Source organism: Lemur catta, chromosome 4 (genome assembly GCF_020740605.2).
Source record: "Lemur catta isolate mLemCat1 chromosome 4, mLemCat1.pri, whole genome shotgun sequence".
Classification (NCBI taxonomy): domain Eukaryota; kingdom Metazoa; phylum Chordata; class Mammalia; order Primates; family Lemuridae; genus Lemur; species Lemur catta.
The window spans coordinates 81,171,291-81,198,348 of record NC_059131.1 but is presented as its reverse complement, the minus strand read 5'-3'; the positions used below and the strand labels follow the sequence as shown (position 1 = coordinate 81,198,348).

The 27,058-nt window shown below is 51.5% G+C and overlaps 1 protein-coding gene across 2 annotated transcripts in view; it reads right to left on the bottom strand.

Annotated features, from left to right (window-relative positions):
- SH3RF3 (SH3 domain containing ring finger 3) overlaps nt 1–27,058 on the bottom strand; it is a 321,276-nt gene that overhangs the window by 68,087 nt on the left and 226,131 nt on the right. For both annotated transcript variants that reach the window (XR_006734811.1, XM_045550375.1), the window contains exons 5-6: nt 16,215–16,318; nt 1,264–1,434 (exon numbers count right to left, since the gene is read on the bottom strand). Coding sequence is in view for 1 of the 2 variants with exons in the window: in XM_045550375.1 (XP_045406331.1) it covers nt 1,264–1,434; nt 16,215–16,318 (275 nt within the window). In the remaining variant the exon portion in view is untranslated. The remainder of the gene's footprint in view (nt 1–1,263; nt 1,435–16,214; nt 16,319–27,058) is intronic.

Sequence of the window (27,058 nt, the reverse complement as noted above, 5' to 3'; positions counted from 1 at the left end):
AGGCCAGTCGCAGGCTGAAAGAGCCGGCCCGTAAACACCAGCCGCGGAGTCCAGAGTAGCCGTCTCCCTCGGGGCTGTGCACGCTGGGCCAGGCGCCCACACCTGTGAGGGGGTCGGAGAGCCGTGGGCAGCCCCCTCTGCACAGGCGGCTGGGCTGGAGGCCGGGGCTTTCCTGAAGCCTCTGCGTTTGCTGCTGGAGCTTCTCCTGCTGAGGGTCCCTGAGCGAAGGCTCTGCGCACCTTCCTCCTTGCCCCTGCAGACCTCCTGGCCTCGGGCCCACTCCACCCCCACTGGGGCCTACTGGGCCCTGACCAGAGGCACTGGCTGAAGACCACGCGAAACAACTCTGAAAGCACGAGCCTGTCTAGCAATCAGTGCAAGGGCGATGTGTGATTCAATTTTTTCCATGGCAGCCTTGCTCCAAAGACAGGGAAACCCAAGGGCCGTTCCTTCTCTGTCTCCGCATGTCCTGCAGTGTCAACACGGGACTGTGCCCGTAAGCGGCTTCTGCGAGTGAGGCGTGGACCCTCTCCTCAATGGAATACGTTCACACAATTCCCATTATCTTTTTGGTGAATCTTTAAAATTATGTTTTCTATTTTATAAAAGTAATATAACAAAGAATTTATTAAATGCTAGAAAGCACAAACAAGAAAAAATAATTACCTATAATGCTACCACTCAATGACAATCGTTAAGTTTTGAGAATGTGCCATTTTTCCTTTGCATATATGTGTGTTTTACATATAACACATCTAGCTGTGATACACATGCACTGCATACACATACGCTGTACTCACACTATATACACATGAAAACACTGTACACACTGTACATGTATGCATGCTGTGCTAATGCTATACATACATGCACATGCTATACACATATGTGTGCACATGGGACACACACTGCACACACCATATATACATGTGCACATACACTATCCTCACACACAAGCACGCATGCACACTTGAGACCACACTCTCTGGTGACTTTCCTGTCCCCTCTCTTCCTGTCCCTGTTCTCTCGGGGGTGGCCAGTGTCTACTGAGGGAAAGCCATGCAGCCCAGCTCGGAAGGCGAATCTCTGTCCCAGGGACACTCTGAGCCCATGGGAGCCAAGCCCTGCAGCACTGGTGGCCTCGCAGCCTTCTGGACTGGGTGTTTCCAGGTGACCCAGCCCACAGCGTGGCTTCCAACAGTGGCGACAGCATTAGAGGAATGCAAGGCCTCACTCCCTCCTGGCCCAGGCTGCCACCCTCACCTGGAGACGGGCGTCACGTAGTTTCCAGGGAATACCCCAGAGACCCCGGTCCTCAGGGACGCCCCCTTGAACCAGCCGTCCTGACACTTCTCGAGGACCCGGTACATCTCGCCCTTGTGCAGCTCCAGTTCGTCGCTCTTCTGGGGCTTGTAGGCGTAGAGTGCCAGGTACCTGTGGGCAGAGGATGAGCCCAGTGAGCGGATGCCTCCTGGGAGTGCAGTGCCGGGTGGCATCACCCAGGGTGCATGGGAGCTCATCTTAGGATGAATCCTACCTGAAAAGACTTGCTGGGGAGGGGGCTCTACAGTTTACCGAGACTTACATGCCCCCACCCCCGGGCTTACTCTGCAGCGGGGAGGATGCTCCCTGGCCCTGTAAGTCCTGGCACTCGGGAGCTGCCCAGCAGGGGAGGGATGGAGCCCGCACCCCACAGCCCTGCGAGGACCCCAGCTGCCCATGGGACAGATGGGATGGCAGCACAGTCAGGCAAAGTGGCTCCAAGACCATTGAGGACCCTCAGAACAGCATCCTGGGGGCCAGATCTTTGAACCTCACAATTTTTTTCTATTCTTCACACTGTCTAAAGTCTGATGCTCTGAGCAAGAGGAAATCCTAGCGAAAACCGACATCAGCTAAGACAGTCTTGGGCTGGGTTTCCTTCTTTAATCCAACCTGGCCGGGTTTTCCTGCCTGGCTTACCCATCCAATCTGAGCTAGAAGACACACTGGAGGTCCTTTTAAAAGGAAAGGTGGTCTAGTCAGGGGATTCTTGGTTGCACACTTCCTTGCAGTATTTGTACCATGACTAATTATTTGACTTCTACTTTTCCCTTAAGCCTTATTTGCAGATGAGGAAACAAACTTAGTGGTGAAAGCCACTCTTGTAAAATACCTCACACTATCTGGATACCTGGCACTTATAAGGACTCGTAAGCACTTGCAAAACCTCTGCTACTTTTGGGATTTGAGGAAGGTTGGTCCAGGGAGAGAACTGATTGGATAATTATACATGCCCACCAGATTCAGCCAGGAGAGATGGTGGGGGCCTCGGTTCAATAAAGTACCAAAGATGAATTGTAAAGAAGTGTCGTCGGTGGATCTTGCATCAATACGCTGGTGCGCATGTTGCCCCGTCCAGGGCACTGGGCTCCCGGGGGGGGGGGCTGGTGCACAGTGGCAGGGATCTGGGGGCTGGGGGCTCACAGACACCCCAGAGCTCCCTCCTGACCCTGGGAGGGGCCTTCCTGGCAGGTGAAAACAGAAACAGGATGCGGCTCCCCAGGGTTCAAGCAGGAAGAAAAGAGGCCCAGTGAGGAATATTCTAGAACAGAATGAGAGTCTTGTAGAGACAAGAAAGATCTTGGCCTGGAAATGAAATCTGCTGCCCCTTCCCGTGGTCCTAAGCAGGGAGGCTCTCTGCTTTTCCTGGGTTGGGGGGTTGTTTACTTCCTTGGTTTACAGGCCCCCCACTGCCTTCCTGCAGGGGCCTGCACCTTCCTTCTTTCCCGTTTGAAAAGATAAACACTGACAATTAGGAGCGAGTCTGGGTTTCAGGGAGGATAAACAAAGCCATCAGGAGAGGACCCTCCCTCACTCCTCGTGGGCACCAAGATTCACATTTTCAATGCTACTGTCCAGGTGAGCTAAAGAGGACCCGGGATGACTCTGTTTCCACATCTGCTGACTCTCGGGAGCTCTCTGATGGCCACGGAGGAAACGCTACCCATGGAAGGGGCAGGTGAGGCTGCGCCTACACGCTGAAGGCGTGTGTGCCCGTGGAGTGCGCGGGGAGATGGCTGCGGGGGGAGCTGCCTGGGGGTGTGGCTTCCACAGCGTTCCGCCCAGGCCAAGGAAGGCAGAAAGGGAGAGGAAACAGCAGAGTTGGGATCCGCGGGAGGCTTGTGAACTGATAAAAATGATCCATGAAGTTGTGCGCCTGCTCTCGAGGAAATACAGCTGAAGCGTAAATCCTGCTGCAGTTCACCTTGCTCTGTCCATGCCTGGGAACACTCTGATCTTCTGGCCACGTGCAGAGTGCCAGGTGGGGTCAGACCTGCCATACAGCTCCCAGGGTGGGTCCCCAGGCCAGGCCTGGGCTCTGCCCTCACTCTTGCCTGTGCCCACTGCCCAGGTGGAGCTGGGCACAGCCTGTACTTCCGCAGATGCCTCCCCGGCTGGCACTGGGTTGCCGTCCCTGCCCGGGCAGGGCCAGTCCTTGCCCTGCTTCCTCCTCCTGTTGGACTCTTCCCCACCATCACCCTGTCCTGGCGCAGCCCTGGCAGGCTATTCCCCTCCGTGACCCATGTGGGTCCTCTCCTCTGCCAAGACCCTCGGGTGGCTTTGCTGGAGCTCTGCCTTATTGAGGTCGCTTTCCAAGTGGCTCCTCCACGCACAGAGATCCCAAGGCAGGCGGCCTCCGGAAGGCGAATGTAGGGAGGTTAAAGTCCCTCCTCCCGCTCTCATGTACCTGCCTTCCGGCCACGTTGGTATGGGGCTGCTCCCGTGGGGCAGAGCTTCTCCATAGCAAGGCTCTGGCCACTGACTGGTCCCGGCCACCTCCCGGGGCGGGTGTGGGCCACACAGGCAGGCTTCTGCCCAGCGTGCCCCGAATGCACAGACTGGCTCCTACGTCAGGACCTCTGCACGCACGCGCCCTCTCTCCGGAGCTCTCCCCGCACACTGTGTGCTCCACGAGGGCGACGGGGGGTTATCTGCTTGCTCACTGCTCTCTCCCCAGGACCTGGAACAGTGTCTGCCACATGGTGGATTCTCAACAAATATTTGTTGAAAGAAAGATTAAATAGCGGCCCTGGTATTGAAGCTAAGACCGCTGAGGGAGAAAGCGTGTTGTGTGTGGTGTGTGGTGTGTGGTGCGTGGTGTGTGCAATGGCTGTGTGTGATGGGTGTGTGTGGTGGCTGTGTGTGGTGTGGGCACACACATGGGAATACAGTGCTGCTTCCCAGAGAGGGAGGGACCCACCTCCAAGCCACCTGCTGAATGCAAGCTGTCCAGAGAGGACAGAGCTTTGCAGCCTCAAAGGCACCTGCCCACACCCGGGCTGGGTGAGTGGCGTCACTTGGCCTCTAGCTTCCCCAGCTGGGGATTCACACACCAGACTTTAAAAACAAAGCGAGGTAAGCAGCTGTGATAAATCCCGCACAGCCATCTGAATGGTTGAACAGTCACATTTGTGATCCTGGGGAAGAAGCCATCAGATAATTGCAAATGATGTTTTACTCAGTATTTTAGGATCCTATGTCATTTAATGGGACAAAGACTTTGTGCTTACTTCTCAGCATAAAAGGGGACTTTCCATCCTTCCTGTCAACAGAAAAATGAAGATTCTTTATATTGGAGGCCTCAAGTCATCTTAAGACCTTTCAGGCAGAAAGGATTCTTTCAAATTTCCATTTTTGTTTTAAATAAACACATGATTCCTAAAAATAATAATAAAGGCAGGAAAATGGAAAACCAAAAGCTGAACTTGGCCAAACATCCGCTGCCCACTCTGTCCAACTTGAGCTGAGCGTGCCAGCCACACCGCCCGGAGGAGGCTGCCAGCCCGGCCCACAGCGCTCACAGCTTCGGCTCAGGGCTGCTGAGAGACAGCGGCCTTAGGTTTGCAACAGAGATGGACCTGGATTTTATGCTACAATAAGCCTCTTCACACAGCAAGTCTAGATTCTTAGGAGTAGGGAGTTTTAGGTATTTTATTAGATGCCCAGTGATACAGACCCCCTCTGTGCCAATGCTGAGCAGGGGAGACATGTCCTTTCCAGATGCCATCACCCCAAGGGACGACACGCTCCTCTTTCTCAAAGCATCGTCATCAGCTCCGTAACCTTCCTGTGTCATTATTTATAAGGTGTTGCTGCCTGGGGTGGCCCCAGGACAGTAGTGCAGAGTTGTGCTCCAGCCGCAGGTGCCTGCTGCCACGTGAGACAGGAGGACAGGAAACCACCTGTGCCACGTGCCAGACACTCATGTGTCTCACCCAAACTCCACAACAACCCTGAGGTTTCACAGCTGCAGAATTAAGGCTGCAAAAGATGGGCCATCTGTCCGTGTTCATGCATATTCAGATGCAGGGCTGGGTCTGCAGCTCCAGGACCTGTCAGCATGGCCCAGGGACACAGCTGGGGCACCGTTAGATGCTGCAGGCCCTGCCAAGGCATGGCCCAGGTGAGGATGGGTTCTGGGGTCAGGGGACACCTGCCCCTCACTCTGGGTGCAGGCTGGGTGTGGCCTACTCTGTAGAGAGGTGCTGCACCAACTTGCACTAGGGTACCAGTGCACTTGGTCTTTTGCATCTTTCAGTTTGTCCTGTCCAGTGAGCAATCCTTCCTCTGGTCTCAACATTCCAAGTTAGCTGTGGGCTGCTAGGAGGACCATGATGTAGATAAGCCTGAGGCCACCTTGAAAACTCTCTTCCCTGCCGACTTTTTCCTTTGGGTGCCTCAGAGGGGAAACCAAAAGCAGATGGATCTGCTGGGTCTGTTTCCGTGCGTGGCGCCTGCCCAACTGGCACACGGCTTAATCTGGGCAGGGCACTGGCCGGTGGGGGCAGTTGTCATCTGCATGTGCTTTCCTCTTCCGGGGACTCCAGAGAAAGCCTGGACAGACCACACCAAAGAGAGCAGCCAGCCCTCTGCACCGCTAGCTTCCAGGCTCAGAGCGGCAGCCACCGTATTTCCCGTTACCCCCACTTTCCCACCAACACCCCTGGTCTCTTGGCTGCGGTGGACGGCACCCCTGGAGCTCAGGGTGGCCAGCTGGTCCTTACGGGGCACCTGCCGGGCACAGGGCTCTCGTCCTCGGGCCCAACTCTCACTTTCCATTTGCTCCCAAACGCCGTGGCAGCCTAACCCAGGCCTCCACGCTACACTCCGGGTGGGCTCCACAACGCATCAAGGCCAGTGGGGCGCCCTCCAAGCTTAGATGTGACCTCTGCAGATTCTCCCAGGTGGGCACTAAAATACCTTATTTAAGGCAATGGTAGATTTAAGGCTCAGAGAGTCCTCTGCACCCAACCGGTAGGCTGGACGGGGCTTTCATGTCAGCTAGAAAAAGGCACCTCCTGTGGGCAGGTGGTGGAGGAACAGGCGTGGCCTCCTCCAGGCAGCAGCAGCCCCTACAGGGGTGCTCCAGGCACGGAGCCAGGGTTCGCCAGACGCCCAACGCCTGGGACCGTGCACTCACCGGCCAGGCTGTGGCTGGGCCCACTTGGCTGGGCCTCACGCGTGTCTGCTTTCACGCACACCCTGGTGGAAACGTCTGAGCACAGCCTTTGCTCAACGCATTACCAGCTTATTTCTGTAGCATGATCTGCGTTTGCTGCTGCTTGTTGGCAGGTTCCCTCCACTCTAATCACAGAGTTAATCAAAGTATATCAGAGCCTTCACTAATTTAGCACCCTTTGTCCTCTAGATGACGGCTTACTCAGGTTTCTTCTACAATAAGTAAAAGATTCTTTCCCATTCCTCCCGCAAGAGGTCCTGCCTCTGCTCTGCCCCTTGCCAAGGCTATGCCAGTTCAGGCTGGGGAGATGTGTACCCACTCATCGACTCTTCTACTCAAAGGATGTCCCCGGGTGACAGCCAGGTGCTGCAGCTGGTGAGGGTCGTGCATGTGGAGCCTGCCCCGGAGCACCCACGCCTGGGGGAGACAGGACAGCAAGGGTGCTGCCAGGTCTGCACAGTAAGTCCCCCAGAAGGGCTGACAGTGGGCACAGACACTCAGAGGATAGTGTGGGAGCCTCTGGGGATTGTAACTGTGACCCCAGAGTGGCTGGTCCCCTGAGCACTGTTGCCCCTGCCCCTTCTCTGAGTGCCAACAACATGGGCTGGCACAGCCTGGCCAGCAGAAACCATTTAGTCCTCCCGGGGTCTTCTGAATTCCCGGGATCCTACAGGCAGCCTCCTGGTTGAGACGGGGTCCCACCAGGCAGAACCCAGTGCTGGGAGCATGGATGGAAGGCCTTGGGATGGCGTGGCTGTGAGGCCGGCTTGGGGGCTGGTGTTCTTCCCACACTGAGCACCTGAGACACCTGCCTGTGGGGGCTGGTGGCATTCGCCTCACCTGGAGAAATGCAAATTCTGGGCCTCACACCAGAACTCCTGGGGTAAGACCCAGCAATCAGTGCTTCCACAAGCCCTCCAGGTACAGGCACATCTCAAAGAGACTGTGGGTTTAGTTCCAGACCACCTCAATAAAGGGAATATTGCAATAAAGTAAGTCACACGAAAATTTTAGTTTTCCAGTTGTATAATACAGGGTGTCCCAAAAGTCACCATACATAGGGAAAACGGGAAATTATAGCTAAAAGTGGCTTTATTTACAAAATGTTTATTACAAAATTTTTCCTTTGTAGTCTCCATACCAAGGAAAATGGTGACTTTGAGACACCCTATATATAAAAGTTATGTTTACACTATACTGTACTATAGTCTATTAAGTGTGCAATAGCATTACATATACAAAAAAACCAATGTACATACCTTAATTTAAAAATAATTTATTGATTGCTAATGATCATCTGAGCCTGCAGCAAGTTGTAATCTCTTTGCTGGTCGAGGGTCTTGCCTTGATGTTGCTGGTGCTGACTGATCAGGGTGGTGGTTGATGAAGGTTGGGGTGGCTGTGGCCATTGCTTGAAATAAGACAACAATGAAGTTTGCTGCATTGATTAATTCTTCCTGTCACGAGAGATTTCTCTGTAGCATGTGATGCTGTTTGATGGCATTTTGCCCACAGTAGAAATTGTAGTCAATCCTTTCAAAAACTGCCCCTGCTTTATCAACTAGGTTTGTATAATATTCTAAATGTTTTGTTGTCATTTCCACAGTGATCACAGCATCTTCACCAGGAGTAGATTCCATTTCAAGAAATCACTTTCTTTGCTCCTCCATCAGACGCAACCCCTCATCCATTCAAGTTTTATCACGAGATTGCAGCAATTCAGTCACATCTTCAGGCTCCACGTCTAATTCTAGTTCTCTTGTTATTTCCACCACATCTGCAGTTCCTTCCTCCACTGAAGTCTTGAATCCCTCCCCATCATCCATGAGGGTCGGAATCAACTTTTTCCCAATCATTAATGTTCATATTTTGACCTCCTCCCATAAATCACAAATGTTTTTAATGGCATCTAGAATGGTGAATCCTTTCCAGAAGGCTTTCAATTTACTTTGCCCAGATCCATCAGAGGAATCGATATCTATGGCAGGTATAGCCTTACAAAATGTACTTCTTAAGTAAGAGGAGGTGAAACTTTAAATTATTAATATTCCTTGATCCATGGGCTACAGAATGAATGCTGTGTTAGCAGGCATGAAAACAACATATCTCCCTATAAATCTCCATCAGAGGTCTTAGGTGACCAGGTGCATGGTCAACAAGTGCTAATATTTTGGAACGAATCTTTTTTCCTGAGGAGTAGGTCTCAACAGTGGCTTAAAATATTCAGTAAACTATGCTGTAAACAGATGTACTGTCATCCAGGCTTCGTTGTTCCATTTATAGAGCACAAGCAGAGTGGATTTAGCATAATTTTGCAGGGCCCTAGGAATATCAGAATGGTAAATGAGCAGTGGCTTCAACTTAAAGTCACCAGCTGCATTAGCCCCTAACAGAGACTAAGCCTGGCCTTTGAAGCTTTGATGCCAGACATTGACTTTTCCTCATTAGCTGTGAAATTCCTGGATGCTGTCTTCTTCTAACATCAGGCTGTTTCATCTACATCCATTGTAAATGAAACAAATATCTACTGTTTAGCATAGCCACCTTCTCAATTATCCTAACTAGATCCTCTGGATAACTTGTTGCAGCTTCTCCATCAGCACTTGCTGCTTCATCTTGCATTTTTATGTTGTGGAGATGGCTTCTTCCCCGAAACCTCATAAACCGACCTCTGCCAGCTTCAAACTTCTCTTCTGCAGCTTCCTCACCTCTCTTGCTTTCACAGAACTGAAGAGAGTTAGGGCCTTGCTCTGGATTTGGCTTTGGCTTAAGCAATGTTGTGGGTGGTTTGATCTATCCAGACCACTAAAACTTTCTCTGTATCAGCAATAAGGCGGTTTCACTTTCTTATCATTCATGTGTTCACTGCAGTAGCACTTTAAATTTCCTTCAAGAACTTTTCCTTTGCAATCACAGCTTGGCTAACTGTGTCATAAGATCCCTAGTCTTTAGCCTATCTCAGCTTTCCACATGCCCTCCTCACTAAGCTTAATCAGTTCTAGCTTTTGATTTAAAGTGAGATATGCGACTCCTCCTTTCATTTGAACACTTAGAGGCTATTTTAGGGTTATTCATTGGCCTAATTTCAATATTGTTGTGTCTCAGGCAATGGCGAGGCCCAAGGAGAGGGGATAGATGGGCCGGTTGGTGGAGCAGTTGGAACACATACAACGTTTATTAATTAAGTTTGCCATCTTATGTGGGTACTGTTTGTGGTCCCCTGAAACAATGAACAATAGTAACATCAGAGATCACTGATCACAGGTCACCATAACAGATAAAATAATAATGAAAAAGTTTAAAATATTTTTTTCTTTTTTCCCTTTAATTATTATGGGTACATAATAGTTATATATCTTTATAGGGTACATGTGATATTTTGATACAAGCATGCAATGTGATTAATCAAATCAGGATAAGTGGGGAATCCACCACCTCAGGAATTTATCATTTCTTTGGGTTATAAACATTCCAATTCTGCTCTTTTATTTATTTTAAAGTGTATCCTAATTTATTGTTGACTATAGTCACTTTGTTGTACTATCAAATATTGTTCATTTTATCTAACTGCCAGACTATATTTTTGCACATATTAACCAGCCCTATATTATCCTCCACTCCCTGCTTCCCTTCCCAGCCTCTGGTAACCATCATTCTACTCAGTAATTTATTACTTATGAGATCAATTGTTTTTAATATTTAGCTCCCACACATGAGTGAGAACATGCAAGATTTGTCTGTGCTTGGCTTCTCTCACTTAACCTAATGTTCTCCAGTTCCACCCAGGTTGTTGCAAATGGCAGGGTTTCACTACTTTTTGTGGCCATATAATACTCCATTGTGTATATGTTCCACAATTTCTTTATCCATTTATTCATTGATGGACACCTAGGTTGATTCCAAACCTTGCCTACTGTGAATAGTGCTGCAAACATGGCAGTACAGATATCTTTTCAATGTACTGAATTCCCCTCCTTTGGTTATGAACCCAGCCATGGGATTTCTGGGTCATATGGTAGGTAGTTCTTCTATTTTCAGTTTTTTGAGGAAGCTCTACACTGTTCTCCATGGTAGTTGTACTAATTTACATTCCCACCAGCAGTGTAAGAGGGCTCCCCTGTCTCCACATCCTCGCCAGCATTCGTTATTGCCTATCTTTTGGATAAAAGCTATTTTAACTGGGGTGAGATGATACCTCATTGTATTTTTGATTTGCATTTCTCTGATGACTAATGATATTAAACATTTTTTCATATACCTGTTGGTCACTTGTATGTCTTCTTTTGAGAAACGTCTGTTCAGCTCCTTTGCCCATTTTTTAATCGGATTATTTGATTTTTTCCTTTTGAGTTGTTGGAACTCCTTACATATTCTAGTTGTTAATCCCTTGTCAGATGGATATTTTGCAAATATTTTCTCCCATTCCATGGGTTGCCTCTTCACTTTGTTGATTGTACCCTTTGCTGTGCAGTTTTTTAGCTTGATGTGATCCCTTTTGTCCAGTTTTGCTTTGGTTGCCTGTGCTTTGGGGTATTATTCAAGAAGTCCTTGACCAGACCAACGTCCTCAAGTGTTTCCCCAATGTTCTCTTTTAGTAGTTTCAGAGTTTCAGGTCTTAGATTTAAGTCTTTAACCCATGTTGATTTGATTTTTGTAGATGGTGGAAGATAAGGGTCTAGTTTTATTCTTCTGTGTATGGATGTCCACTTTTCCCAGCACCATTTATTAAAGAGACTGTCCTTTCCCCACTGTACATTCTTGGCATCTTTGTTGAAGATAAGTTCACTAGAGATATGTGGATTTCTTTCTGGGTTCTCTATTCTTTTCCATTGGTCTATGTGTCTGTTTTTATGCCAGTACTATGCTGTTTTGATTACTACAGCTCTGTAGTATAATTTGAAGTCAGGTAGTGTGATTCCTCCTGTTTTGTTCTTTTTGCTTAGAATGGCTTTGGCTATTCTGGGTCTTTTGTGGTTCCATATAAATTTTAGGATTATTTTTTCTATTTCTGTGAATAATGTCATTGGTGTTTTGATGGGGATTGCATTGAATCTATAGATTGCTTTGGATAGGGTGGACATTTTAACAATATTGATCCTTCCAATCCATGAGCATGGAATATCTTTCCATTTTTGGTGTCCTCTTCAATTTCTTTCATCAATGTTTTATAGTTTTTATTATAGAGACCTTTCACTTCTTTGGTTAAGTTTATTCCTAGGTATTTTATTTTATTTGTAGCTATCATAAATGGTATTGCTTTCTTGGTTTCTTTTGCAGATTGTTTACTGTTAGCATATAGAAATGCTACTCATTTTTTATACTGATTTTGTATCCTGCCACTTTATTGAATTTGTTTATCAGTTCTAACAGTTTTTTGTGGAGTCTTTAGGTTTCTCTAGATATAAGATCATATTACCTACAAGCAAGGATAATTTGACTTCTTCCTTTCCAATTTGGATGCCCTTTATTCCCTTTATTTTTTTTTCTTGTCTGATTGCTTTAGCTACTACTTCCAGTACTATGTTGAATAACGTGGTAAAAGTGGGCATCCTTGTCTTGTTCCAGATCTTAGAGAAAAGGCTTTCAGTTTTTCTCCATTCAGTGTGATACTTGCTGTGGGTCTGTCATATAGGTTTTTATCATGTTGATGTAAGTTCTTTCTATACCCAGTTTTTGAGAGTTTTTATCATGAAGGGATATTGAATTTTATCAAATGTTTCTCCAACATCAGTTGAAATGATGATGTGTTGTTTTCCCTCGTTCTGTTGGTATAATGTATCACATTGATAGATTTGCATATGTTGAACCACCTTTGCATACCTGGGATGAATCCCACTTGATCATGATGAATAATCTTTTTCTTGTGTTGTTGAATTTGGTTTGCTAGTATTTTGTTGAGGATTTTTGCATCTATGTTCATCGGTGATATTGGCCTACAGTTTTCTTTTTTTGGTTGTGTCTTTGTCTGGTTTTAGTATCAGGATGATACAGGCCTCGTAGAATGAGTTTGGGAGTATTCATCATCTTTGATTTGTTGGAACGATTTAAGTAGGATTGGTATTAGTTATTTTTTGAATACTTGGTAGAATTCAGCAGTGAAGCCACTGGGTCCTGGGCTTTTCTTTCATGGGAGACTTCTTATTATCACTTCTACCTCATTACTTGTTATTGATTTATTCAGGTTTTGGATTTCTTCCTGGTTCAATCTTGGTAGGTTGACTGTGTCCAGGAATCCATCCATTTCTTCTAGGTTTTCCAGTTTATTAGTATATAGTTGCTCATAGTAGTCTTTGATGATCCCTTGTATTTCTGTAGTATCAGTTGTAATGCCTCCTTTTTCATTTCTGATTTTATTTTTGGGGATCTTCTTTCTTTTTTTCTTTGGCTAAGGATGTGTCCATTTTGTTTATCTTTTCAAAAAAACCAACTTCTCATTTTGGTGATTTTTTTTTTTGTATTTTTGTGTTTGTTTGTTTAAATTTCACTTATTTCTGTTCTAAAATTTATCATTTCTTTTCCTCTACTAATTTTGGGTTTGGTTTGCACTTGTTTTCTAGTTCTTTGAGATGCACTTTTAGGTTGTTTATTTGAAGCTTTTCTACTTTTTTGATGTGGGTACTTACTGCTATAAACTTTCCTCTTATTACTGCTTTTACTGGATCCCATAGGTTTTGACATGTCGTGTTTTCATTTGTTTCAAGAAATTTTTAAATTTCCTTCTTAATCTCTTCATGGACCCACTGGTCATTCAGAAGCATATTGGTTAGTTTCCATATGTCTGTATATTTTCCAATGTCCCTCTTATTATTCATTTCTAGTTTTATTCCATTGTGGTCAGAGAAAATACTTGGTATGATTTCAATTTTTTTGAATTTTTTAAGATTTGTTTTGCTGCTAACATGTGGTCTATCCTTGAGAATGATAAATGAGCTGGGGAGAACACGAATTCTGAAGCTGTTGGATAAAACATTCTGTAAATATCTATTAGGTCCATTGGTCTATAGTGCAGATTAAGTCCAATGTTCCTTTGTTCACTTTCTGTCTGGATGATCTGTCCAATGCTGAAAGTGGAGCACTGAGGTCTCCAGTGATTATTGTATTGGGGTCTATCTCTCCCTTTAGCTCTGATAATATTTACTTACCTTATATGTCTGGTGCTCCAGTGTTAGGTGCATATATATTTAGAATTGCTATATCCTCTTGCTGAATTGACCCCTTTATCATTATACAATGACCTTCTTTGTCTCTTTTACAGTTTTTATCTTTATATGTATTGTGTCTGATAGAAGCATAACTATTCGTGTTCTTTTTTGGTTTCCATTTGCATGAATGGAATATCTTTTTCCATCTCTATATTTTCAGTCTTTATAGGTGAAGTGGGTTTCTTGCAGACAACATATAGCTGGCTCTTGCTTTTTTATCCATTCAGCCACTCTATGTCTTTTGATTACAGAGTTTAGTCCATTAGCATTTAATATTATTGATAGGTAAGGACCATCAAAACAAATGTCGGTGAGGTTGTGAGGAGGGCTACCCACAACCAAAGCAAGGACTGTGGGGTTGCCCCACTGAGGACAGAGAGCACGTCTCATACGACCAACGTCAACTGCCTGATCCAGAGACCTTTCTCTACACCCCAGCACTGGCAGACAAAAGCTGCCGACTGCTGTTCCCTTGGGCTTCCCTGGCCCTGTCTGCAGGCCAGGCCCTCCCTCTGCTCCAGCAGTTTTTTTCTGGCCTCCTCCCCACAGCTCCCAGTCCCCCAGGCAGTGTCTGAGTGCTCACGTGTCTTAGGAGGCACCTGCTTTTCCCCAAGGCTGTGACTGCAGCAGTTTTCTTTTCTGGTGGCAAGATGACACTCAGTCCCTGGAGTGAGGCTGAGAGCCAAGAGTTAGGCTGCCCTTGGTTCGCAGGGACACGCTCAGAGCTGGGTGAGGCAGCCCCTTCCCCAGGGCCAAGCAGGAGCCAGACTGAGATGTATCTGTCTCTTCTTCCTCTGCCAAACTGCTGGAGATGTCTCAGGAGGTTCCCACAGGGTGACCCTCCACCCCTCCCTGCCTCCTCTGGTGCTTTGCGCCCAGCGACAGCTCTGACATGCCCATGGGGAAGTGGAGGTGAGAAAGATGCTCCTGCACCATGGGTGCCACACCCACAGCCTTCTCATTGGCCTTCAGACCCTCTCGACAGACAGCTGTGCCAGAAGCACAGCCTCTAGGAGCAGACACTCATGTTTCTGCCCTCTGCACCACAGCAGGTCAGCCAGAGAGTGGAATTCCCAACATGGCGGGAGTAGAGAGGAGGGTGCAGAAGTGGATGGACCATGTTTCTGCGATGCGCAGCTGCCTCCACACTCTGGGTGGCCAAATGAAGACCCTTCTGGGTCTCAGGGCAGTGAAGCCCTTAGGAGAGGCGTTCCATGGAAGCCTCTCACATGATAAAAAGAAGGGGTGAAGAATGACATCCTGCCACCAGCCCTTGGCTGACTGTGTGGAATCAGGCCTCAGCTATAAGGGCTCGTGTCTTGGGGCATGTGATGTGGCCTGCAGAGGTCAAACCCATGCAGCCATGAGGATCATAGCGGCAAATTTGACCTTCATGTCAGCCCTCCCAGCTTTGTGTGAAGTGGCCAGAGCTGATCCAAGAGCATGGTCAGAAGACAGTATCTTCCGTCCAGTGTTAATGAAAACTTGAATATCCGCCTCAAGACATCAGAAATGCAGCTTACTCAACTATGATCCCCCAGGAAGCTGAGTGAAAAACAGGTAAATTTCAAATTCCTATAGTTAAGTTGGTTAATCACAGTGGAAGGATATTGGGAGCTTTTCTGTCCACCCCAGATAAAGGCTAAAGTTTCCACTTGACTTAAAGAGGTAGGTGAGTGTGTAGCAGAAGTTAAGTGACTTCTAGGAGACCTTTTGAAGCCTGGCAAATTGCTTTTTCAAAAAGAATTTTTTTTAACTATATCCCGTTCTCCAACTACACAGGTTCTGAGCGTCCCTCTGACCCCAGATAGATAGAACTTTCTGAATTCATCATACTGCTTGCCAAATTCATACATTCCACCTTAAAACATTCATTCGAGTGACTGAACTCTGCCAAACACACGAGCAGAAGGCAATCTAATTCTTCATAACACTATTTAAATGGGGGAATTTTTAAACTGCATATAGCTTTTAAGAGCTATAATTTAACTGAGCAGATTTTCTAAACAAGATAAGCATCTCACTTCCTAGCAATGATTCATCTGGTTATATTCAGGGATGAGATGCAGCTGGCATGACTGGCACGGCCATGACAGCGGCAGAAAAGATGAGCTACTCTGAGCAGTTGGCAACCAGTGACTGCTGGGCTCCCAAGAGCAGCGCTGCTCTGGCCACCTCCTCCCTCTCCAGGGCCACCCCAGACCGTCTCAGGGGGTCGTGGCCTGCTCCAAGCTACGGTTGGCTCCTCTCCTGATTGGCTGATGTCTGTGTGGTCAAATATTTTGAGCATCTCTCCTGCTTATAAGAAATGTCCTCGGGACAATGACATTAAAAACCCTGCTGGACTTTTGTTTTCCATACTCTCAGCAGTGTTACCAGATGCACGTAACTGCACTGACCAGCTAGTAACAGATGGAAACGCCCTGCAGAAACCACAGGTGTGCACACTAGTGTGGGCGGGAGGGAGGCACCACAGGCGGGGGACCCGACAGACACAAAGGGCAGCTCACACGTTGAGGGGCAGCTGGACCTTGGAAGGCGTGCCCTGCTCTCCGGCCACGGCAGCAGCCCTCGGGATGGCCGTGGGGGTGGATCCGGCTGAGGAGGAGGCATCCTGGAAACACAAGAGGAGACAGGAGTGAGGGGGCGAGACTCGCCAGAGGGAAGGAGAGGGGTAGAGTCGGGTGGCACAGACAGGCGCTTGCCCCGCCCTCGGCCACTTGGCACGCCGGCCCCTGAAACGCATAGGCTGCGCTTGCCTGGGTTGTTAAAATGTTTTTTTAGCCCATGGGAGGGTGCCTGGAGGCCGAGGACAGCTGTCCCCTTGCGAGTAGCTCAGGAAACATCCTCTGGCCTGCACCTGGAGAAGGCCATGCTGGGACGCCTGGCTTTGTTCTTAGCACTTGAATGAATTATTCTTTTTGTTAAAGAACGTCCACACAAAACCTTTCATGCTATGAAACGTGAGCTTATTTAAAAACGGTGTCCCCAGGAACTGAAGATTGATCTCGAAAGAAAATTGGCTCTTTGGCAGTGGACAGAGCGGCAGGCCGTGGGGTCGGGATTCACAGGGCACAGCCCTGCCGGGTCCCGAAGTGCTCAAAGCTTCACGTCTCCATGCGAGGAGGCCGCCTGAGGAGTGGTCTGGTTGAGGTGGTGCCTTAGCACCAGGTGTGCTGAGCGCTCTGGGGGTAGGGGTCAAAGGCCAAGGGCCAAGGGTAGGAATCTGGCAGCACCAAGGTCCTGCCAAGAAATTCCTGCATGGAGAATTCTTAGACCCAGCCCAGGAGGGGCAATGCTGTCCCCAAATCCCCTCACAACCCAGCCCCTGTCCTGCCCCTGCCCTGCCCTGGGGCAGCCGTCCTGTCTTCCCGTTCAGAGGTATTAGATGGCACAGTGGTTGAACTGTGCCCAAGTCCCAGCCCCTGGCACCTGTGAATGTGGTCTCATCTGGACTAGGGTCTTTGTAGACATAATATAAGGAGAAGAGAGAATCCTTGCTTAGAGCGGGCCCTAAATCCAAAGGCTAGACACAGAGAGGACAGGCACACACACAGGCCATGTGTCACGGAGTGGATATGGGTATGAAGCGTCTCAAGCCCAGGAACGCCAAGGATTGCCGGTTGCCACCACAAGTCACGAGAGAGGCCTGGAACAGAGTGCCCTCAGCCTTCAGAAGGAACTAACCCTGCCGACACCTTGATTTCAGACCTCCGGCCTCCAGAACTGTGAGAATAACTTTCTGTTGCTTTGTGGGACGCTGCGGCAGCCCCAGGAAGTCCCAGGAAGCCCCCGTAGGAGGTATTGGGATCTTGCAGGAGGGAGGTCTGTCTCTTAGGCAAGGGAGCCAGGGGCTCCTCCCTCTCTCAGGGATCCCTGGTGGCCCCAACAGGGACAGGAGGGAGATCCCAGAGACACTGGAGTCAGGCGGCCTGGCCCCGCTGCAGCTACGCGGGAAGAAGGCAGGTGGGATGGGGGCTCTGGCTGGGAAAGTGCGTGTGTCGTCAGGGCTGTGCGTCCTCAGGTGGGCAAAGGTCGAAGAGGCAGAGGTAGGGGGGCAGAGCTGGCTGCAAGGCTGCCGGGCAGGTGGACAGCCCTGCCCTCGACTGGCCGCTGGTGTGAGGGAGCCAGGGGTGGTTCTCCTCAGCCCCCTGACCAGTTCTAGCCTTACTGAGCGGAGGAGCCCACGCACTGCAGGACACCTTCTGACCCCTCCCCGGTGGCCACACTCCCTCTGCACCAGCGGAACAGTGCCTGAGACTGTGGGCAGCCTCTACAACGCAGAAACTCCCTCTTCCTCCCGTGCAAACGTGGAGCGCCTGGCAGAATGAGCCTGTGCAACCAGGAAGCGCAGCCCCCCTCGTGTCTCCAGGTCATGCTAAGTCTCCAAGTCACACTAAGTCTCCAAGGACTCACCATCGCAGCCCAGAGGAAAGGCTGCCAAGAGCCCAGGGTCCAGAGGAAGCCCCTTACCCATCCCATCCGCTCGGCAGGGACAGAGGCAGGGAATGGCTGAGTGTGTCCACGGGGACTGACGGGAGGTATGGGCATTTCTCCCTGCAGATGGACTCCAGGGGACAGAGAGGGGACAGACCAGGAGGTGGTCCCAGCAATGGCTGGGTCACTTTCCCCACAGCCACCCCATGGAGTCCAGGGGGCTTCGTGCAGGGACACCCAAGGAGGAGGAGAAGGCTGCCACCTCTCTCCTCCCAGGACCTCCCTCCTGAGGCATCTGTGAGGCCTGGTTTCCCAGTGTCCATAGGTTGCCCACCTCTCCGTATTGCTGCATCGGGGACTAAGTTTCAACACGAGCTTTAGAGGAGACATTCAAACCCCGGCAGGGGTAGCGGGCGTGGAGGAGCCCAGAGGGTCCCGGCCAGCAAGGCGGGATGCTAGACTGCAAGCCGCAGGGCTGCGTGACTCCTGAGGCTTCTGGTCCTCACCCCGAGGCTACAGGGAAAGGTAGGCCCAGGCTCACACCTGCAGCTTTCTGGGGACCTGTCAGGAAGCCCCAGGGAAGCTCGGCCTGGATCAGGGAGCCAGGGAGAGGGTCTGGACATGCTTCAGAGGCTATTAGTAATGACAGCAGCAGCTGTGACCATGGCATCAGCGCCCGCCGCAGAGCTTACCATGGCCCTTCTCTGAGCATTTCCCCTGGAAGAAGCTTTGAATCTTCACGACAAGCCTGCAAATGGGCATTTGCAAAATGAGGAAACTGAAGCACAGAGAAGTTAGGCAAAGGGCTCACGTTCACACAGCCAGAAAGTGGCCGGGCTGGGCTTGAACTCAGGCAGGCTGGTGCAGGGGCCGCGGGCTCACCCACCGCACCAGAGGTTAGGTCCCCGCAGCCGCCAAAACAGCACCGTGGATTTACTACCTTACAGTTCTTGAAGTCCTAAGTCGTAAAATCAAGGCGCTGGCAGGGCTGTTGATATGGTTTGGAGGTGTGGCCCCTCCGAATCTCAGGCTGAAGTTTGATGGCAGTGTTGGAGGTGGTCATGGGGGTGGAGCCGTTAGTGAGGGCTCGGAGCTGTCCTGGTAATGAGCAGTTCTGGCGGTGTCAGCTCACGTGACAGTGGTGGTTTGAAGGAGCCTGGCACCTCCTCCTCTCTCGCTCCCTCTCCTGCCACATGACACGCCTGCTCCCCCTTCACGTTCCGCCTCCGCTGGAAGCTCCCTGAAGCCCAGATGCTGGCGCCATGCTTCTCATACAGTCTGTAGAACTGTGAGCCAAATAAACCTCTTTTCTTTATACATTACCCAGCTGCAGGCGTTCCTGTATAGCAGCGAAAACAGACTAACACAGCTGTGTTCCCTCTGGGGGTTCTGGGGGAGAATCCCTTCCTGCCTTTTCAGCTTCCAGAGGCGTCTGCATCCCCTGGCCGGTGGGCCCTTCCTCCACCTCCAAAGCCAGCAGTGCGGCATATCCCTCCCTCCCTTCCATCTCTCTCTTCCCCTCCCTTCCCTCCCTCCCTCCCCCCCCAACTCGTCTGCTATGATCTTGTCTCCTGTGGCTCTGACCCTCCTGCCTTCCTCTCACATGGACCCTGGTGGTTACGTGGCCACTGGATAGTCCAGGAGAAGCTCCCCACCCCAGGGTCATTGTCTCTTCTGCCATGGCAGTTCTGGGGCTCAGGACCCAGGCGTGTTTGGGGGCCACTGTTCCCTCCTCTACAACAGGACTAGTGGATTCACAATCTGGAGGCAGGAGGGAAAGGATGGCTGAGTATCCAGCCTCCACTAGCCGGATGTGCCACTTGAAGAGAAGAGGGTGTGAGATCGGAGAGGGCTGGGTGTTGGACACGTGTCATTTGGCCTGGAGACGTCTTGGCGTGGAAGATGAGGGCACTCACGATGCCATCCAGGCCTGGATGAGTGACCTGAGGTTATGAGCACAAAGCTGACCTGGAGGTGATGCAGCCTGGCCGTGGGGCCTGTGCCTGCGACCTTAGACAGGAGAACGGCCTGGAGCCTCGCTCGGTCCTCTCATTTTTGAGAATCATGGACTTCTGCTCTGACCACGGTGGAGTAACAAGGACTGGATTTAACTTCCTGCCTGAAACATCTGAAAAACTGACAAAACACAGAATCAGTGGTTCCCAAGACTTTGGAAACCAAGCAGTGAAGGACAGAGAACCTCGCGGGATGAGAAAATGGGGTCCTGACAGTGCCCATCGTCTAGCCTAGCTGGACTACGAAACGAGGTAATTTATGGCATATAAAGGAGTCACAGTAAGTACATAAACTACACAGTTGTCACAGCAACTGCTATGGTTATTGTCATTCCTGAAGCCAGGGTATAAGGGGACATGGTGGCCTGGGGACTGTGCAGCCAGGAGGGGCCATCCTGGGGCAGCCCGTGGGATGTGACCTAGTGGGGCCAAGATGGGGCTGACAAAGCAGAAGGAGCCCAGCTCTGTGTCCCATGGCCCAGCGGGAGGGGAGACTGTTGCAGGAGCAGCCACCGTCACTAGTGCTGCACGCTGTGGAACGGCCAAGGGAGCCCAGGACCAAGAAGGACCCACCGGACTCAGGGATGCTGACGTGCACAGGTGCTTCCTGGGACTGCAGGCTGCCCCTGTTGGATGACTAGGGAGACTCGTACCCTCCTCTGCCTCCCAGCACACACAGAGGACGCTGGCGTGCTCCCTGCAGGGAGAGCCCTCGCACCTGGCTGGGCCAGTGGACCCACAGTCCCCAGCTCCTGCCCTGTTCTGCCGTGTTGGCAATAGAGAAGGCTGTGCATTCAGGTCCTGCATGGGCACGGCCCTGGAGACATGCCGGTGCAGTGGGAGGCGCAGGGGTGCTGCCCCAGTTCACAGAGTAGGAAAAGGTGTGCGGGGCCAGAGCAGTTCCCAGGCACAGTCGGCCCCCAGGCCTGGCCCGGACTGGAGGGCCGGCTGAGGACACAGAACACTGTGCTGCCATCTACACCACAGGCCTGGAGGGCTGTGCAGGGCACGTCCAGTGGAAAGGACGTTAGAGAAATGGGTATGAAGGATTATCTCATTTCTGTCAACAATGCATGTTTTTTAAAGGGAAAAAGTTAGGAAACTTACATATGAAATGGTAAGATTGATCCTCTGGGGAGCTAGGTTTTGGGATAATTGTATTAATTTTAATCTATATGTTCAACTTTTACATCGTTTTAATATCAAGTGACCATGGTTTTCTGAAACATTTTCACAGGGATGTGAAGAGGATAACAGGGTTGACCAACTTGAGGTCTGGCTGCTGGTGAGCCCACGACATCCTTGGTTCCCCACATGCCACCTTTGCTGGGGGGTGCTGGGGGGTGACGGGAGGATGGGGTGTGACCTGCAGCACCAAGGGGGCCAGGCTGCCCTTTCGCATGGCCAGGCTTAGGGGACGCTGTTCCGCAGCAGTGGGCAGTTGGCCGGGCGGTGGGAGCAGCAGGTACACAGCCGGCTGGCTCACGCCTGGCCCGTAGCCCTGCTTTTGTTAATGGGCCTCCTGTCCCGTCTAGATGAACTCTCCAGAAACAGCCAAACCAGCCCAAACCAGCACAGTACAAGCAGAGTGTAGCCAGCGCCCGGCTGGGGGGCAGCCTGCCTGGAGTCCGCTCTGGCTCACTGGTCTCCCTTCCCCAGTGTCCTCGGGCCACCCAAGCCACATTAGATAGGAGGAAATGATGGTTTGGGCAAGGCAGGCAGGAAAGCTGGATTCCCACCCATGGGCAGAGGGAGAAGGCTTGGTGGAGAATGTGGCCTTGTCGGAGCAGCAGCATGAAGCACGACCCCATCTCTGCCGGCATCCGCGACTCCTCCAGGTGAGCCAAACGAGGCCATCCACAGGGTGGGGCGTTCGGAGGCTCGGGAGGGCTTAGCCAGGGGCATCTGATCTGGGGAGCTGCCACAGGGCCCCTTGGGGTGTCTTGGGCCTCAGCCACCCTGAGATACCCATGTGAGGGAGGGAGGGACACTGGAGCGGCTTTGCTGGAAACCTGTTCCTCAGCTGAAACTTGATACAGCAAACACTGCAAAGCAAACGTGGGCTCTCACATCAGCTGGCGCTGAGAGCTGGAGCGGAGGAGCCCAGAGAGGTCATACCTGGGGAAATGTATTTTTCTCCCAAAGGTCAAGATGGAGTGTTCTCTTAAACCCACGCACAGCGAGCATGGCTCCGTGGGGCTGCCTCCCTAGTGCCGCTGCAGGGCAGTGTGGGGCCCCAGCGAAGGGCGCAGAGGGGTGTCCTGCTGTAGGTGGCAGCGTCTCTGCCCTTGGGGATGCAAAGCTAAAAGTGCAACGAAGCTGCAGCCGCTGCCTTTGCGCAGCTTCCTGGGCAGACAGGGCCAGCCCGTCACGCTCCGGGCCGGTCCTCATCTCGGGGCTGGGGGTGCAGGCGAGGAGCGACCCTGCCGCGGCCCTCCCACCGACCGGCTGCGCTGCGCAGCGCTGAGGGCCTGAGGAGAGCCCGCCAGTGCTGGCGTCCAGCAGCAGCTGCAGGGAAAAGCGGCCGCTCCTCTAAACGATTGTGATTAGAAACCCCAAAGTATAGGGAACAGGTTCCAAGTCTTCCCAGAGACGGCGCTGTCTGATGCCCCCTCACGCGCCTGACCCATTGCTCCTCTTCCTGAGATACTCAAGGGTTTCTCTGAAACTACAGCCTGTGCAGAATAAGAGAAGTCCAGTTTGAGACCCACTGATGGTGACACCAGGGTGTCAAGGGCTCTGACCACACATGAGGCCTGTAGCTGGACGTGGGCCTGGTTTTCTGCTAACCGCCAGCCCCCTCTCGGATACTGCTTTGATTTGTAATGGCTTAATTTCAATGATTCTGGCCTCAAGGGATTAGTGAAGGCATGACAGCAGAGAGGGAGTCAGGTGGTGATAAAAATAAGAAATGAGAAGGGGCTCTGGGTGCTCTTGAAGAAAAATAACAGGGAATGCAGCCCTTGGACGGATGCTCGTCCTGTCTCCAAACCACCCGACGGGCATCTCTAGTCTATCTCAAAGTGCAGTCCAGCCTTGTCTAGCACGGAGCTGTGCCCATCGGCCCACCCCCAGGAAAGGTCTTTGATCATAATAAGGTAGGTCTGCATTGCAGTCCTTGAGTGACTCCATAACAGACACGCGCTGGGATTCCGCCTGCGCAGGTGGACACGCACCTTCCAGAGGAGCCGGCCGCCAGTGTGGGGATGCCAGCGGCCCGGTCCTCGGCGTCCCTGACCCATGGAACAGTGATTACAGCAATCCCTTGGGCCTGATGCTCCACAGCACAGCCCACAGGCATTTAACACGAGCCCAGCATGTGCAGGGCTGGCTGGCAGGGTCACGGGTTGGAGGGGACGCCCCTGTCCCACAGAATTCACAATGGTGTGCACAGTAAAGGGAAAGCCTGCTACTAACGCTGCTCCCTGGTGCATGAGCCAGGCACACTCCTCTGCTCCGCACCTCCCTCCCTGGAACAGAGGCTGCGTGGTGAGCGCACACAGCCCTGTAGCTGCCAGTCGGTAAGAACTGGGTTGTTGTTCCTGACGGTGGTGCGTTTCGTGAGACTCCAGCCTCCCCCGGTTGGAAGCACCAACTCTGGCTGTGGTGGGGTGGCCGGCCACAGTTCTGCAACGCTAAATTGGCAGGTTGTAACCAAACACTAGTGACTAGAGGCTCCTCACTACGTTTGAATGGGGCCCCTGAGCAGTAGCTGGGAGCCAGGCTGTGCTAGTTTCCTGTTGGGATTACTAAGAGGGAGAGGAGGGAGTCTGTGGCTTGGCAGGCTGTGTGGGGGCTCCTAGCCGCTTTCTTTGACACCATGGCACAGATGGAGACCTGAGAGGAAACATGTCATTTTAATTTTTAATGAGTCCAGAAGACACTGTCATCACCCCAAGGAGCAGTGAAATGAGCATGTATTATTCATCACTCGCTACCACTCCATCACGCACCACATAAATCAGACCCTCATGAACTTGCTTCCCAAAGAAAACTCTAGAATAAAACATTTATGGCCCGATTCTTCTGCTCAGTTCTGCAAAGAACAGCAAACAGCTTGTACAGCCAGAGGCCCGGGTACCTCCTGAGCGCCCACCCCAGCAAGGGCACAGGCTGGGGAGCCCAAGCGCAGTGGTCTGTCCCAGGAGAGGGGGCTGCCGTGCTAGCTGCCCCACAGCCTCCGCGTTCCCTCAGTGGGCCAGAGGAGTCACTTGCTCACCCCGGGAGACGAAGGCAAACATTCACCCGCACCGCTGCCCACCAGCCAACTCCTCCCTGAGGTGCTCCAGATCTGCCCATGGGCTGTTTAATTCTCACCCCCAGGTCAGATCTCCCCTGCCGTCTCCACCCTCTGCTTCTGCTGCTGTGAATAAAGTTTTATTGGCAGCCAGCCATGTCCACCATGCACTGCTGCCTCTGCTTGCTCTGACCCTGCAGGGCGGAGCTGAGTCACTAGGACAGAGACCACGTGGGCTGCAAAATCTAAATATTTTCTTTCCCTCGAAAAGTGCGCTGACCCCTGTCTAGGTGTATGTGATAAGACGATGAACTTCCAGTTCCTGCTCTTGTCTTGCTGGGCTAATAACCGGGACCAAAAGCTAGAGCTGTGGCCAAAGCACGGTAAGACATTCCCATGACATTATTAAGGAGAATGGGCCAAAAAAGAGGTGTGGAACATGGGAGGACAGCACCCACAAAACTAAGGAATGAACATCTCAAACTGCCAAGGAGGGAAGGGGAGGTCTGCAAAGGAAGTGACAGGATGCACGTTTCTCCCATCTGGGACTTCGCAGGTCTCAACTCTGAACCAACAGCTCTGGCCCTGGAAACTTTTTCCACCAGGAAGAGTCATGGATGGTCTCCATCCATTGCTTTCCCTTCTCAGCTCTCTTTCCCGTGTACAAGAGCCAGTTTGCTCGCTGGCCTTTGACAGTAGGAAGCTGTTCAGTAGCTCCCACGGACCCTCTTCCCTGTGCGATCTGTAAGACCAAAGGCGTTTTCACCTGCCTTGCACAAAATGCACAAGATTCATTTGCATCCAAGGACTCAAACCGAAAGTGCCTCTGTTGCAGGCAGTGGCTCCGTTGGTCCTTTGGTGGCTCCTGAGTTAGCCATATCCCGTGGGGGGTAGACGGAGGGTTCTTCATGGACCCCCACCTCTAGGCCCCTGGGCCCACGAGGCAATGAGCACAGAGTCCACGCCATAGAGGGTGGAGGTGGGAAGGGCCATTGGTCGGCACAGGAAGGAGGAGGCGACCAGGCAAGGACTCCAGGCCCCTGTGGCAGCTTCCACTGGGGTTGTCCGGGTCTCCTCGGGCCTCTGGTGTGAAGGTGCAAGCTGTTCCTGGGCAGAGGATGGCAAGGACATTAAGAACCGTCCCCGCCCACCCTGGGCCTCCTGCTGCCTCATCCCCTTCCTCTCCTCCCTTTCCCAGAGCTCAGCCGTCTGCTTTCCTCTGTGCAGGGCACCTGCCTCCCCAACCCAGATGCCATCTGGGTGCAGTGGGGGCCGGGACTCACATTCTTCCCTGACCCTGCGCCCTCCATGGGCTCACAGGACCTTGTCCCATGTGGTCCATTCACACGACCAGCCTGTGAGCTTCCCTGAGGCAGAGGGTGCACCTGCGTGGAGCCTGTACATGCCAGGCCGGCGTGTGCCACGCAGAGTTCCAGGGTGCTTGCCTGGTGCCAAGGGGACCCCAGGGGCCTCTTCTGACGTGTCCCTCCCTCATCTGCCTCGACCAACCCAGAGTCACAGGCAGAACTTGTGAATGTGGTTCCTATCTCGTCAGAGCTGCACCCGACACCGTGGAGGACAAGCTTGGCACATGACAAAAATCGTCAGGACGCCAGCTCACAGGCAGCCACAGTGTCCTCATCCCCACTCAAAGGCCAGGGCTGGTAAGTCACACAGGTGTGCAGAAAAGTTTTTCTTGTGCATGATTCTCACAATGGGATTTTTTTGGTATTCATCTCAGTTTCCCTTGGTACTTTTTCTTGTCTCCTTATAAGGCATGTAATTAAATCCATAACTTTCTGAAAATGCTGAAAATCGGCCCAGGGGCTCCTCCATGCAGGCAGCACGTGTCCTGCAGGCGAGTGCCGGGGCCGGAGGCGGCACAGCCCCCACGCTGCTGACGACCCCACAGCTTGGGAACCGCCGGCCTGGGGCAGCAAAGTCCTGTTTCGGTTTCTTCAGCTTTTCCCCAGCACTTCCTCCCACTTAGGATGTCTGTCTGTCTGTCTGTCTGTCCTGTGGCAGAGATAAGATCCAGCCAACGAGGGGAGCTGAACTTGAGACAAATGGCAGGTGGTGATGGATTTTAAAGATGCCTGGAAGCTTCCACGAGGAGTTCTCCTCATTTACTTCTCAGACACGAAGACACTTGAGAAATGCTCTCTTTTGATGTTCTCTCTGCTGAATTTCAAACACTTCCCTTTCCATTGATTTAAAGGGCATTTTCCTGATCTCCAGGGGTTGCTTATTTGGAGGTGATCTGTCAGCTGTCGGGCTCTCCAGCCAGGGCTGCGGAAGGAGTTTGTTCTGGCTGGACGGGGAGTCAGCCTGCATCAGACCCCGCTGCAGGGCGGCTGGGAGCTCCCAGATGCAGGGCTCTCGGTCTGCTGAACCAGCAGGTGCCACCAGCAGCACAGGCACAGCCATCAGAGCAATGCTGGCCTCAGTTTATAAAGAACTCAGCGCTTCCTCCACTGTCGTCTGTGCAGATAGCAGCTCCGGCCTTTCCAGGTTTCCCACCTCTGCGCTCAGCAAAGCCTACGTCCAGCAAGGGCTCCAGGGGTCACTGCTCGGCATGTGTGTTCTCCTCCTCTTCAAGCAGGGTGGGGCTGGAGGACTGGCTTTGACCACTGATTTGTAAGCACAGCTGACACGTGTGCCCTGC